Source organism: Amphiura filiformis, chromosome 4, assembly GCF_039555335.1.
Source record: "Amphiura filiformis chromosome 4, Afil_fr2py, whole genome shotgun sequence".
Lineage (NCBI taxonomy): Eukaryota > Metazoa > Echinodermata > Ophiuroidea > Amphilepidida > Amphiuridae > Amphiura > Amphiura filiformis.
This window is the reverse complement of record NC_092631.1, coordinates 27,182,111-27,194,997: the sequence shown is the minus strand read 5'-3', so window position 1 is coordinate 27,194,997 and position 12,887 is coordinate 27,182,111. Positions and strand designations below refer to the sequence as shown.

At 36.1% G+C, this 12,887-nt stretch overlaps 1 protein-coding gene across 1 annotated transcript in view; it reads left to right on the top strand.

Annotated features, from left to right (window-relative positions):
* LOC140150094 (uncharacterized) overlaps window positions 1–12,887 on the top strand; it is a 68,545-nt gene that overhangs the window by 22,705 nt on the left and 32,953 nt on the right. Inside the window, exons 3-6 of the mRNA XM_072172099.1 lie at window positions 6,166–6,208; window positions 9,579–9,657; window positions 11,594–11,691; window positions 12,321–12,441. Of these exons, the coding sequence (XP_072028200.1) occupies window positions 6,166–6,208; window positions 9,579–9,657; window positions 11,594–11,691; window positions 12,321–12,441 (341 nt within the window). The remainder of the gene's footprint in view (window positions 1–6,165; window positions 6,209–9,578; window positions 9,658–11,593; window positions 11,692–12,320; window positions 12,442–12,887) is intronic.

Sequence of the window (12,887 nt, the reverse complement as noted above, 5' to 3'; positions counted from 1 at the left end):
CCAAGGTCACCAAGGGGTCACCTGAGGTCAAATTACTAAAAACTTGTATGGGCATGAAACTTGGTGGGTACACTTAACATTTAGAGTCAAATTTTCAGACGGTTATTTTGGGGTCATCTGAGGTCACCAAGGGGTCATCTGAGGTCAAATTACTAAAAACTGTTGTATGGGCATGAAACTTTGTGGGTACAGTCAACATTTAGAGTCAAATTTTTGGAAGTTTCGGGGTCATCCGAGGACACCCAGGGGTCATCTGAGGTTAAGTTACTAAAAACTCGCATGGGCATGAAACTTGGTGGGTACAGTCAACATTTCAAGCCAAATTTTTGGAATGTCATTTTGGGGTCATCCAAGGTCACTCAGGGTCATCTGTGGTCAAATTACTAAAACCTCATGTGGATATGAAACTTATTGATGGATGTATTATGCTCTGCAAATAAGATATAGCTACCAACCAGCAAGATGTATGATTGCGTGTGATCTGGCACATACAATGTATATGATTTCACCTGTTGCACATTCGACTGCAATTACTTTCACATTCAAAAAAGCACAGAGCCACAGCGCCATTGGTGCTCTTGTATAAATTAGTCAATGATTTCACACTTTACCACAATTTTGTGAAAATCACAATCAGGAAAGTTGACGCACAGTAAACACTGACTGCTTGTGTATCTGTATATTGCCTTAGGTTTTGGTTCACCTTCATTTGCGAGTTCCGACCAAGCTTTATAGTTGTATGCCTGCTTGTGTGTGCAATACAGAAGTTTAATCATAATAATAGCAAATATTATTCAGTTGTTCCCAGCTCAATCAAATCAAAACTTACACAACCAACTATGCAAAGCCTCTAAAAAATTATATATAAATAGTACAGCCTTGTTTGGGGTAAATACTTGAGCTGATTGAATTGTGAACAAGTCTACCTGTTTACAATATAATTGTTCTGTTGCCATAGATATTTACTGAATGTGAAAGTAACTATGGTATCATTCAATATTTATGTAAATTGTGATTTAAATTGTTGTTGTTGTTGTTTTTATTATTGTTGTTATTGTTATGGTTGTTGTTGTTTCAGACCATTTTAGAATTACATGTAAGCTGGGAGCCTCAGAAACTGTTACAAAGCAGGTTTTTTTAACCACCTCTGTACAGGTACATTGTACTTGTCTTTAAAATGGCGATCTTTTTCAATCAAGTTGTATTGAGTTGAATAGGGTTGCAAAACCGAAAGAATGTTCTCATCCATATAATTACAATTTCCCAGTGCAGTATTTTGCTAGACATAATAATAGCTTCTATTCTAAGCTGTGATACCTTTTTTGTTCAGTGAAAATTTTATTTCCTAATGAACACTTAACAGTCAGATGAGTTCAGTCTGTTATGTCAGCTCCAGGGTTTTAAAAAAACTACCCTGTTTGCTGTATGCTCACCGTTTAACCATCAGCCCGGTTCTAAGACTAGTAGAAGTTTAAAGAAAGGCACCCACCAATAAGCACCACCCAGTGGCGATTTCTATTTCATTTTTGGTAGTTTTATATTCTAAACATTGGTCTTGTAAAAAAAGCCTTTCTAATAAGATTATGAGGAAATGACACAAAATGACACAAAATGGTGATCTGAAATGTGTGTCATCAAGCCACCCGGTGGCATTTTAAAAATCAAAGAGTCTGTCATGAATCGTGGTTTGGGCTTTAAACTCGCAGATGTGGCAATTTAACTGCTAGATTTGGCAACCCTGTTTAGAATTGATAGTTCTCCTTAATTTGTTAAAGGAAATCGTTCTTTCATTCTGAGGAAGTTTTCCCAAGCCATGCCCAGATCTTATTTTCTGATGTAAACACTTTTAAAATACTCAACATGTGCTTATCAGAAACTTACTAAACTGAAGTAAATTTGGCATGAAGAGAAATATTTTGATGTACATTCTTCGTTGCTGTGTTGTTCAAAAATGTTGAATTTTTTTGTTCCCCTCAATAGAATTTGTGCCGTTGTCATGATCTGTAGGATTATGTGCAACTTACTAAGATAACACACATCTATACTGAAATTTGCTACACATGAATTGGTGTGACAAGCGCTTTCATGTCATTATGTACATGTATACTCTTGTTATTCTTGTTCATATTTGATGTACACTCTGTTATTATTTAGTTCTTGTTCAAATTTGCTTGCAACTTGATATCTCTGCAAACACAAAATGTTTTACAGAAAATGTTTGGATGTTGGGTTATATAAAGGGTATATAAAATATATGATATAATCGCCGGCTGAGATAAACTCGGAATGTTGTGTTTGAAGGATCATCAATTTAGAAAAATCAATATATTGGCCACTCAATATCGATAAAAAAAATTCCTCCCAATTTTGCTACTATCTTCTACATTCATCCATAAATTTATTCAAAGGTTTAAACCACTAAATTATGTTTACTACCAACACAGATAAATTTATTATGACATAACAATAGATTTGGACTTATAAATGCCATTTGGACTCACAAATGCACCAGCCACCTTCCAGCAACTTATGGAGTGCTATATGCCATTTGGACTCACAAATGCGCCAGCCACCTTCCAGTAACTTATGGAGTGCTATGCCATTTGGACTCACAAATGCACCAGCCACCTTCCAGCGACTTATGGAGCTCAATTTCATGCAGTCCTTTTTCCTTATTTTTTGATACTTTTTTTCATTATCAGCAACTTGAATATATTTTGTTCAGAAAGTGATATTGGTGATCAATATTATTGGATACCGTAGTTGCTTTATTGATTATTATTGATATATCAACGGTTAAAACGTCTGATGTCTTGTTAATCAGACGAAATATACCGTGATGTGCAGGTCGGCAACCAATCACGGGACGCTTCTCCCTTGATGTCAGACGCAACATTCTTGAGTTTATGTAATGCAGCACAAAACGTGTGTGATCATGGTGAACCAAATGAACGATTTCAACGAGCCCAAAAGTGATTACAAACTGAAGATGCTACAACTTTACTATCATTCAAGACACATGACTCAAAAAATGAGAAATTGAATTTCATGTGCTGTGAGTAATCAAGAGGGTTTGTTTTTGTAAAGATAGAAACAAACAAAGAAAAGAATCTGACTATTTAAAATAATCATATCTCGAGTAGTTGCATGCAGATACATGTAGTTGAGTGGCTAGGGCATTATGATTGGTCTTATTTTTACCCGTTTCATCATCCAGCCAGCCAGCCATCACATGCCAGATAGATCATTCATTTCATTTATGATTCATATCTGTCTGAAGTCATCCTTGTGATCCTCCTTAGCAAGATGATGAGATGCAAAGGTTCTCCACCATAGCAACAATATTTACTGTACATGACAAAAGTTTTACAGCTTAAAGTACAAAATATAGGACACTTGGTGTCAGATTTTTAATTTGCAGGTGAACTAATGTGTTACTAGGGGAAAATATAAAGTATATTTTGTTTAGGATTTCTGTACTTTCATATGCTTTCAAAAGAGTGTGAAAGTAAAATTTGTGAATATTATATACTGCCAAACAGCATGAGCACAACAGCTGTCCCACAAGTTGGTCTCCTTACCATGCTTACCCATGAATAAAACGTACAATAGTTCTTGTATGTACTGAAAGGAAAATTGTCAGACTACACAAGAGTCTATGTTGCTATGATAACCAGTCACAACACAACATAATCCATGTAAAGGAGAATGGTTAATAATTGGATGCATGTGATGATGAGGAGGAGAGGGGCCCTCGGTACCAGAATGTTGTTTGCATGTCATGTAATATTTGAATTCCATACAATCAAAAGGGAATTACAGTACATCAAAACTAAAATGCAAAGTAATGCAGTACCTATGATCGGTGATAATAGGTATGTGTACAAGGCACATGCTATACTAATCAGCCCATAACATTCTTTGTAAATGACCCCAGAGATGTGTATTTTCCGGGAAGGGGCCTTTAAGTCAATTTTAATTGTTTTTAAAGCTTGCCAGACAGTCGTACATGTCTATCACGTAACATTCAACCCCATGGAAGTTGTTGTTCAAGAGGGAGTTCTGCACAGATGATGCATTGACAATTTGGGGAAATGTACACTAACTATTCCAAGATTTGAACCAAGAACCTCTATCTACCAATTGAGATAATGATAACAAAACAGACGGAGAGGAAGCATTGAATTTATAGACCCCGTAGGGAGGGGAAAATACTGTATTACAAATATTTTGACATATGGCTGGCAAACTTCATGAAATTGGAGGAATTGAGCATATTGCCAATTACAATTGATTCTTAGTTTCCTGTTTCCCGCCCGCGTCCAAAGTAGAGAATTGCAAAATATTTAATTATTTTATTTATATTTTGGATTTTCTCTTTAAAAATAACTTTTAATGACTACCATTTGCTACTTTCTGAATTTGATCATATCATCTATAATGATGAATAAACATAGAACCTAATTGTACCATTACTTATGTATAAAATCAAACATAGTAGTAAAATAATTAATTCATGCTCCTTGTCAAAATGGCTTGATGTAGGTTGCGACCACTTATTTTAAAATAAAGAAAATAAAAGATAATTAATAATTAAAAGTCGCCTCATCCCTGGTTTTCAACCATGAAACAGGAAACTAAGAATTAATTGTGAAGGGCCTAATACATAAATTTCTTGGACAAACAGTAGCAATAGATAAATTTCTTGTTTGAGCTATGAGTTAATATATGTATATGATATTGATATTTTAAACACTAACACAACTTGAAAAGTTTCATCTGATTGTGCAAATGGGGCTACTGTGTAAGTACAAAAATTGTAGTGAAATAGTTGGAACTTTTAGCTAGAAATATAGTTTCTCATTGTGACAATTAATTTCAAAAAAAGAAATTTAGGTGGACTCTAACCCATACTGTATTCAGTGTAATATTTTGAATAGGTTTCTCTAAAAATACTTTCCCATTTATACATGTAGCATGATATGCATGATGGAGCAAGGCATTAGCCAGAGGGTATCTTTAGGGTGTCCAAGATGGTCAAAAATACCTCATTCTACAAAATCAGGGTGTCCACTTCCTATTCACTCCATTATAAATATCAGAATTTTAGGGTGTCCAAAATTGAAAACAAGGTGTCCAAATGACAACTGGACACCCCTCTGGCTAATGCCTTGTGGTGGAGTAACAGTTCCCTTGTTCTAATATCTAATTAGGAAGAAATTAGAAGGTGAACTGTTAACCCATAGATGTATTTAGTTGATTCATTTTACTAGGATCCACAGCATGCTCATCTACCAGGGGAACAGTTCTTAAACCCCAATACATTTGTACATTCATTGAATGACCTTAGAAGATTTGGGTACAAAAACTCATATTCTGCAACTTGAGGTCAAATTTTGCACTATGATTATGTAATTGAGGTTATTGGACTATGTCATTGGGATGAGGCTCTTGTGGGCCATAGTGTTTTCTCTGGTTATTTTGAATAGGGTTCTCTAGCTAGAATTGTGGTGGATTTCCCTTGTAAAGCATAATGATATGCATTCAGGAGTACAGGTTTTCTCGTTCTAATATCTAATTAGTCAAAACGGTGGACTCCAGTTTAACTCATGTATTCAGTTGAATTGTTTTGTCCATATATTTTGAATAGGTTTCTCTAGAAATGTCACAGATTTCCCATAGCATATGATATGCATGGTGAAGTACAAGGTCTCTCATTCTAAAAACTCGAGTTTAACCCATACAAATGTAGGTAACTGAATAAGTTTCTCTAGAAATGTGGCAGATTTTCCATAACAAATGCCTGATGGAGTGCAAGTTTTCTCATTCTAATATATCATTATTTTAATAGGGAGAAAGTTGAACTCTCGTTTAACCAATCATGTTATCTGGTTTAAAGGGCAGAACAGTCCTGAGAACAGTAAGAAGAAAATGTTCAGTCTATTTCAAGTAGAAAAATATACTTAAATCCAACATTATCCAAATAAGTAAAAATTTGAAGTGGACAACTGTACTCCCTCTTTAATCATTTTGAAAAGATTGTCTTTGCTTCCCAAAATTCAAAATTCTTTGATTTTTGAAATAGTAAAATAATTATTATTAACATTATATTACATTTTGTAAGTTAATTGATTTATCTTCTCTTTTCTTTTCTTTTGTTTTCAGCACTGGCTTGATCCAACCAAAACAGTAAAGAAGCAAATCAAAAGTAAGTAGTCTCAAATCTTAATACGGATTTTTTGTATAAAAATTACGTAATTATGTAATCAGGAAAATTGAAATTGGTTCCCTCAGGCTTGGCTACGTAATACCAGTCTCATGTCATCAAAATGCTGCAGAAAATGTGATGTTTTCACTCTGTATCCTTAAGTAGCGTGTTCAAAGTACAGCTTTTCCCAAGGTTTGAAACAATGTAGCACTCACAGGGGATGTTGTCTGAATAGCAAGTAATATGCAGGTGAGTTCAAGTTGTTAAACTCGCTTTAAACTATAACTGTTATACTATCCACAAGAGGAACATATCTAATGTTTTATATGTGTAGGTACCTTGTCTGATCGACTACTGTACATGCTTAGGTGATTGGAAGTGTTGAACATAAATCTCTCTATGAAGCAAGGACTATTAATACAACTTGCTTCAAAGGCAATTTGCCCTACAATAGTAGGATGCAATATGTCACCACAACTTGCTAACATGCCATTCAGAAATAAATGCAAGTGAGTTGAGTTTTAAGTTGCTGCCTGTGATGCAGACTGCATCTCATCCACAGGTGCAAACAACTCTTTCATGTTCAACCCTTTGATCCACACACAGAGATATAAACGATTTTGAACTTGAGCATAATTATGGGGTTGGTTAATATATGCCATGGTCCTGTCAGTGCCTCCAAATTAACATCATCTCTACAACTCACTCCCCAACTCTCGCTCAACTCACCATGTGTAACTCTTTAACCCCGCACACATTCTTTGGGAGACACAAAAGTTCTTGAACTTGTGCATAATAGTAATGGAGTTAATTGGCAAAGCTATGGCCCTCTCTGTGCCTCCAAACAACACCATACCTATATACAACTCACTCCAATTCACTCCCTAACTCACCCATATGTAACTCTTAAAAAAAAGTCTCTATTCCATCACACATTCTCTCTAAGGCACAAAAGTTCTTGAACTTGAACATAATTATGGGGTTAATTAGCATAGCTATGGCCCTCTCTGTGCCTCCAAATCAACACCATACCCGATGTATTATAAATGATCCACAGTTACTTTCTATGGGTTGTTTAGCTATGTCTATATGGGTCGTTGGTATCAAAGTCTTGTAAATTGAGCTTGCGGTTCCATTTCATCAGGTTACCTGTGGTTTACATTGCTGCTGCTCATGCCAGCCAATCATAGGTCAATGAACTGTGATGAGGCGGTGGCTATAGGTTTCAGTACCTGGATATCCATGTATTGGTTCCATGGCAATGGATCAATTGCATCAAATGCTTTTGATGTATTGGATAATTGTAATACAACCTAAAACAGCAGAAAGTTTTTATTTTGTATTTACAAAACTTTATATGGTTATAATGATATTTTAAAAGTTTTGAAACGTTAAGTGTGCATGGTCTCATGTACACCAGTAATATAGTAGGCAAGGGAGGGGAGGGTGGGTCCCTTTGACCCAGTCTCAGAATATTCTTTGCCAATCAAGATTTTGGGCAAAATTTGTAACATATTTGAGGATCTCAAGAAGACGACAACATATCCATAATGAAAAACAGAATTAATTATTTCCCTTTCAAATTAGGATTAAATTATCTATTTTCAATAGACACAATACCATGAATACTGAAGTAATAACTCTAGTCATTGTTCTAACCCTAATTGATTAAAACCAGAGTTTAACAACCTCACCGATAAAAGTTATCATTGAGTAAGGCCAAAAAAAAAATTGTTGTGTTGCCCTCAACCGTCCGGTCCTAAATCCTGAAAAATCAGGGTCGTAATTTTTTTTTTTTTTTTTTTGAATGATGATTTTTACAGATTTGTTCAAAAAATCAATGTTTTTCACTTAAAATTAATATTATATTGAAAGACTAGTCTTTAATTGATGTCTAACAGGTATCCAGAAGTCAAAATTGGCGAATGTCCCCTTATTGAAGAAGCATTATTTAATATTTGAGGGATTTTTAAAATCTGAAGGTTAAAAAAAAAAAAAAAAAAGAAATCCGACCTGTGACCCAACTTTCCCATTTTTCCACTTGAGGGCAACACAACAATATTTTTTTTTTGCCTAATGGATAATCTAGTTATCACCGAGAGTTGAATTTTTTTGAGATCTCAGTGCTTTACGCTCCTGATTGGCTGAGCAGTTTTGGTGAACACCAAAGAATAATTTATAAAACGGTATAGTCACATCTTCCTTATGATAGCGCTATATAGCATGAGTATATTTCAATTTCATCGCTCATTTCCCCTACATTTAAAGAAACCCACCATCACAGCATCACGAGATACTGCGACAAATATGGACTATACAATGGCCTTCACACTATAGTCCTAGTCCATTGTCTTCCTTGAGAGAGTGATGTAAGTGCGTGATCCAATGCGGGTAGTATTAAATCGGACACATAGACTCAAGAGCTGGTGTACGTTTATACATGTGATCAAAGGTGTTACATTTATACACACGGTCACACCCAAAGTATTGATATCACTCTTGGGAAGCCAAATGGACTTCAAATCTCTTCTTTAGAGCTGATTTTATAGTACTACACCATAACTAGTAGGGTGATATAGATGATGAAAGTAGTTGGAGATTGCATGTATGACTCTTGTTTTCTTGACCACTGTCACAATATTTTCCCTAACAATATACATGTTGTGTGCATCAAGTAAGACACTCTTTAGCAGTAGGTGTACATGTAGAGTCGGCAAAAATGAGCCCATCTTCAGTTGTCATCGCTTACCCATCTAAAGGTCAAAAGGTCAGAAGGTGTATGGGGTCAGACCAAGTTGTGGTTGAGCTACCCAAACATGCATGGTGCTGTTGTGTTGTACATGTATATTTGGATTACTTGTACAATGCAACAGTGGACAGTTTTTGAGTGAAATGGACTAGGGCTGTTTTTGTGGCGAGTTTGACTTTAAATTTGGTTTAACAGGAACATGTACATCAATAATAACAATACATGTTGAAAGATTCAAATGAAGCAAACATGCAACAGTCCACTTTTGCCCCAGTTTGCCCCCCCCCCTTCCACTTTTGAGGCAAAAAAACCCCAAATCATGTAAATTTCCACATTCTGTGGCAATTTTGCACAAAATTTGCTAATTTTGACCCCTTTGCCCCCCCCCCATGCCCCTCCGAAAAAAATTCCTGGCGCTGCCACTGGTAAAGGAACATTAGGGGTTAAGGTAAACTTTTTACGAAAAATCTTCCCAAGCACATTTATTCAGAAAAAGTCCAATTTTTGGAAGTCCTGTACCCCAGAAAAATAAATCCTGCATGGGCCTGAGCTGAAATATGCCCTCATTACACGTATAGTAATCAAATCTGAATTGTTTTGTTTGTTGTTTGTATTATATAGTTGGTCCACCCTACACACTGAGATTTCGAGTGAAATTCTACTCATCGGAGCCCAACAACTTACATGAAGAGCTTACAAGGTAAGTAACAGCAGAGATGGATATCTGGTGATAGCATGTGTAGTGTACTGTAAAAGTGGTTATTTTCGTGTGTGTAAATTTTTGCGTTTTGCCGATTTTTAACCATTTCACTCGTTTTTAAATTCACGATTTTGAATTTTCTTACATAGGCCCATACATAAAAAGAACATATTCGCATGTGTTTATTTTCGCGGTAGCTGCATTGAGCACGAAAAGCGTGAAAATTAATGTACCGCAAAAATTTCCACTTTTACACTTACATTACCCAAATATATCTCAATGTTACTCTCATCATGTTGTTGACGGCCTATGCTTTCATAGTATTGAACTATCCACCTGGGCTTGGGGAAGACCTGACAGATGCAATTACCTCTATAGACAAGGAAGATCAATTGATGTGTGTAAAAAGGTTTTTGACACTGATATTCAGGCTTTTTGTACTTTCAAGGTGGCACAAAATTAAAACTCTTGAAATTGTTTGAAATTTTATTATCTTTTCTTGGAAGTCAGGAGGATATTCCAAAAGAAAAGGAAGAATATGTGAGGATGTGCCCTCTCAGGATATTCCAAGATTTTAAGTGTTTTGATTTATCACAGTACTTGAAAAAGAACTGATGCGCATTCAATGTCTATTCAGTCAGGGATAGCAGACTCTCATGATTACATCACGTCCAAAGAGATTATACTTAAAGAGTACCGACTCAAAATTACCCTGTTAAAACACTATGATAAACCGCCATTTTGATTTTTTGAGGGCAGATAGTGTACTGTACTTACAGTGTTTTTTTGGCATGAGCCTGAAATCGAGTGATAATTTAAAAGCTTAAGCATTACAAAGGTTTGTGCACTCAGGGCTTAGCACATAGGACAACACGTTGCAACAACTCACTTTCGATCGTTTGCTGGGCTAATAACAAAATTATCCGGAGGTACACTATTTGCCTGCCATTAATGGCACGCAAACATTGCAGAGTCGGTACTCTTTAGTCGTACATCATTGATCACGTCAGATAACGTAAAATTAGAGATGCTAAGACTTCCTATGAAATCAAACAGCCGCAAAATAGTTGTTTACAAGCCAAGTGTCGCTGTCAATAAGAGACAAAGCGCTTCTCAATCAGGTAACGTGGGATAGTGTATCGGGCTGTACCAAGAGGAAGCATATCCAGGAAAACATCTTACAAGAGAAACATCTTGGTCAAGTTATTCACCAGCTGCTTTGCTTGCATTGGGCTGTTCCAGTTGAAATCTATGCACCCCCTATGGAAGATATGACCGTAATCTTCTACACAGGGGGTGTAGATTTCAAATGGAGTCTCCCATTCAGGTAACCCCATTTGAAATTCACACTCCCTGTGTGGAAGATTAAGGTTATGTCTTCCATAGGGGGGTGTATGGATTTCAATTGGAATAGCACGTTCTATGATGTCAAGTGAGAAAATGTAACTCTTCATCCTTTTATTAAATCTGTGGGAGAAGGGAAGAGTGGAGGCGTTCTTTTTTTTTTCAACAATAATTGACAGACAAGACTAGAGTGCTGCCACCCAAGAGATGAGAATAGTAGGGTTAGGTTTATGTTAGGATTAGGGTTAGGTTTTAGGATGAAGGTTAGCTTTTAGAATAAGGGTTTGGGTTAGGGTAGCAGGGTCAGAATTTTGGCGGGAATCAGATAATCGATTCTCGCAAAGATTCTCGTAAACAGATTTGCGTGAATCAAAGTTGATTCCCGCAAACTTTTGTAGTTTACACTGAAGTTGATTTGCGAGAATCAAATGATTTCCTCAAATTTATTCTGCAAGAATCAAGATTGATTCTCGCACTGTGAAACGAAATTCTGACCCTGGGGTAGAGGTAAGGATTGGGGTTAGATTTTAGGATTATGTTTTTGGTATAAATTGGATAAGTTTGTTGAATTTGTTTGCATTTATTGTTTCAGGTATCTATTCTTTCTGCAATTAAAGCAAGATATATTAACAGGAAGATTGGAGCCACCGTATGAGACGGCTGTAGAACTCTCTGCACTAGCATTGCAATGTAAGTATAAATGATAGGGACATGTACCAAAGGGCAGTAAAAATGTTTTTAAAAAATAATGGGTTCGACTGCGCCTCAGCCATTATGTACGTTTTTACTGTTAAAGACGCATTATTTGTGTGTAAAGGATACTGCATACTGCATTACCCCTTATTTCTTAAATAAAAAAATCATGTTTCTCATGGTCATCTTCATCAGCTCATTGCAATTTCCTTCTATTTGCACACTTATCGGAATCAATAACATGCTAGGAAGGGGCAGAAACGGTAATGCAACTTTCATTTTCTGAAATAGCGATATTTGCCATTCACAACCTCGATAATTGGATACCTTAACTACCATACTGATTCGGCTAATTGGAAAACATGATAATAAGAATAAAAGAGGTTTATAAAGTACCTTAACACAAATCTCATACAGCTGATCAAAAGGAAGAAACACAAAACAAACGAGAAAAGAACAAGGGGCAATGTGTGCCAATTCCCTGCAGTCAGCTATATAATGCAAAAATGATGAAAACACAAAATCATGCACACAAAAGCAATATATACACTACATAGTGTGTAGATCAAAAACTTAATTGAAATCAACTTTACATCATTAAAGTTTTCCCTTTTTTTTCTCCACAGCTGAACTTGGGGACTATGACATCGAGGAACATAATCCAGAAGCGATATCAGAGTTTCGATTTGTCCCAGAGCAGTCGGAGGAGTTTGAAGAGGACATCGTGGACAAATTCAAGGGTTTCAAGTATGTATAAATGTTGTGATTTCAGATTTATATCCATGCTGCTTGAAAAGAAAAAAAGTTAGAAGTCCATCGTTTAAATTATAAAATTCATCACAACCTGAACAAAACTGTCACACATAGCAAAATGCACATTGTCGCTGGGCAAAAACGCTTTCTGTACTCTTTCTTATTTAAAGCCCCCCCCTCTCCAATAAATGCCCCACCATTTTATTTTCAAACAAACTGTTCCATAAATGCTGAAAATATCATACAGTACCACTACCCGTATTTTCGAAGATGCATGCGACTGCCAACTTCACGATATCTACATGTGCATAGAACTTCCTTATTGTTTGTGGAACGCCGCAGCACCGCCAGATGGTACTAGCGATGATTTTCCTGGGAATTATCATTTTGAAAAATGCAACACCATGGGGGTACACATAAAAACTATCTTTGAAAAGTTT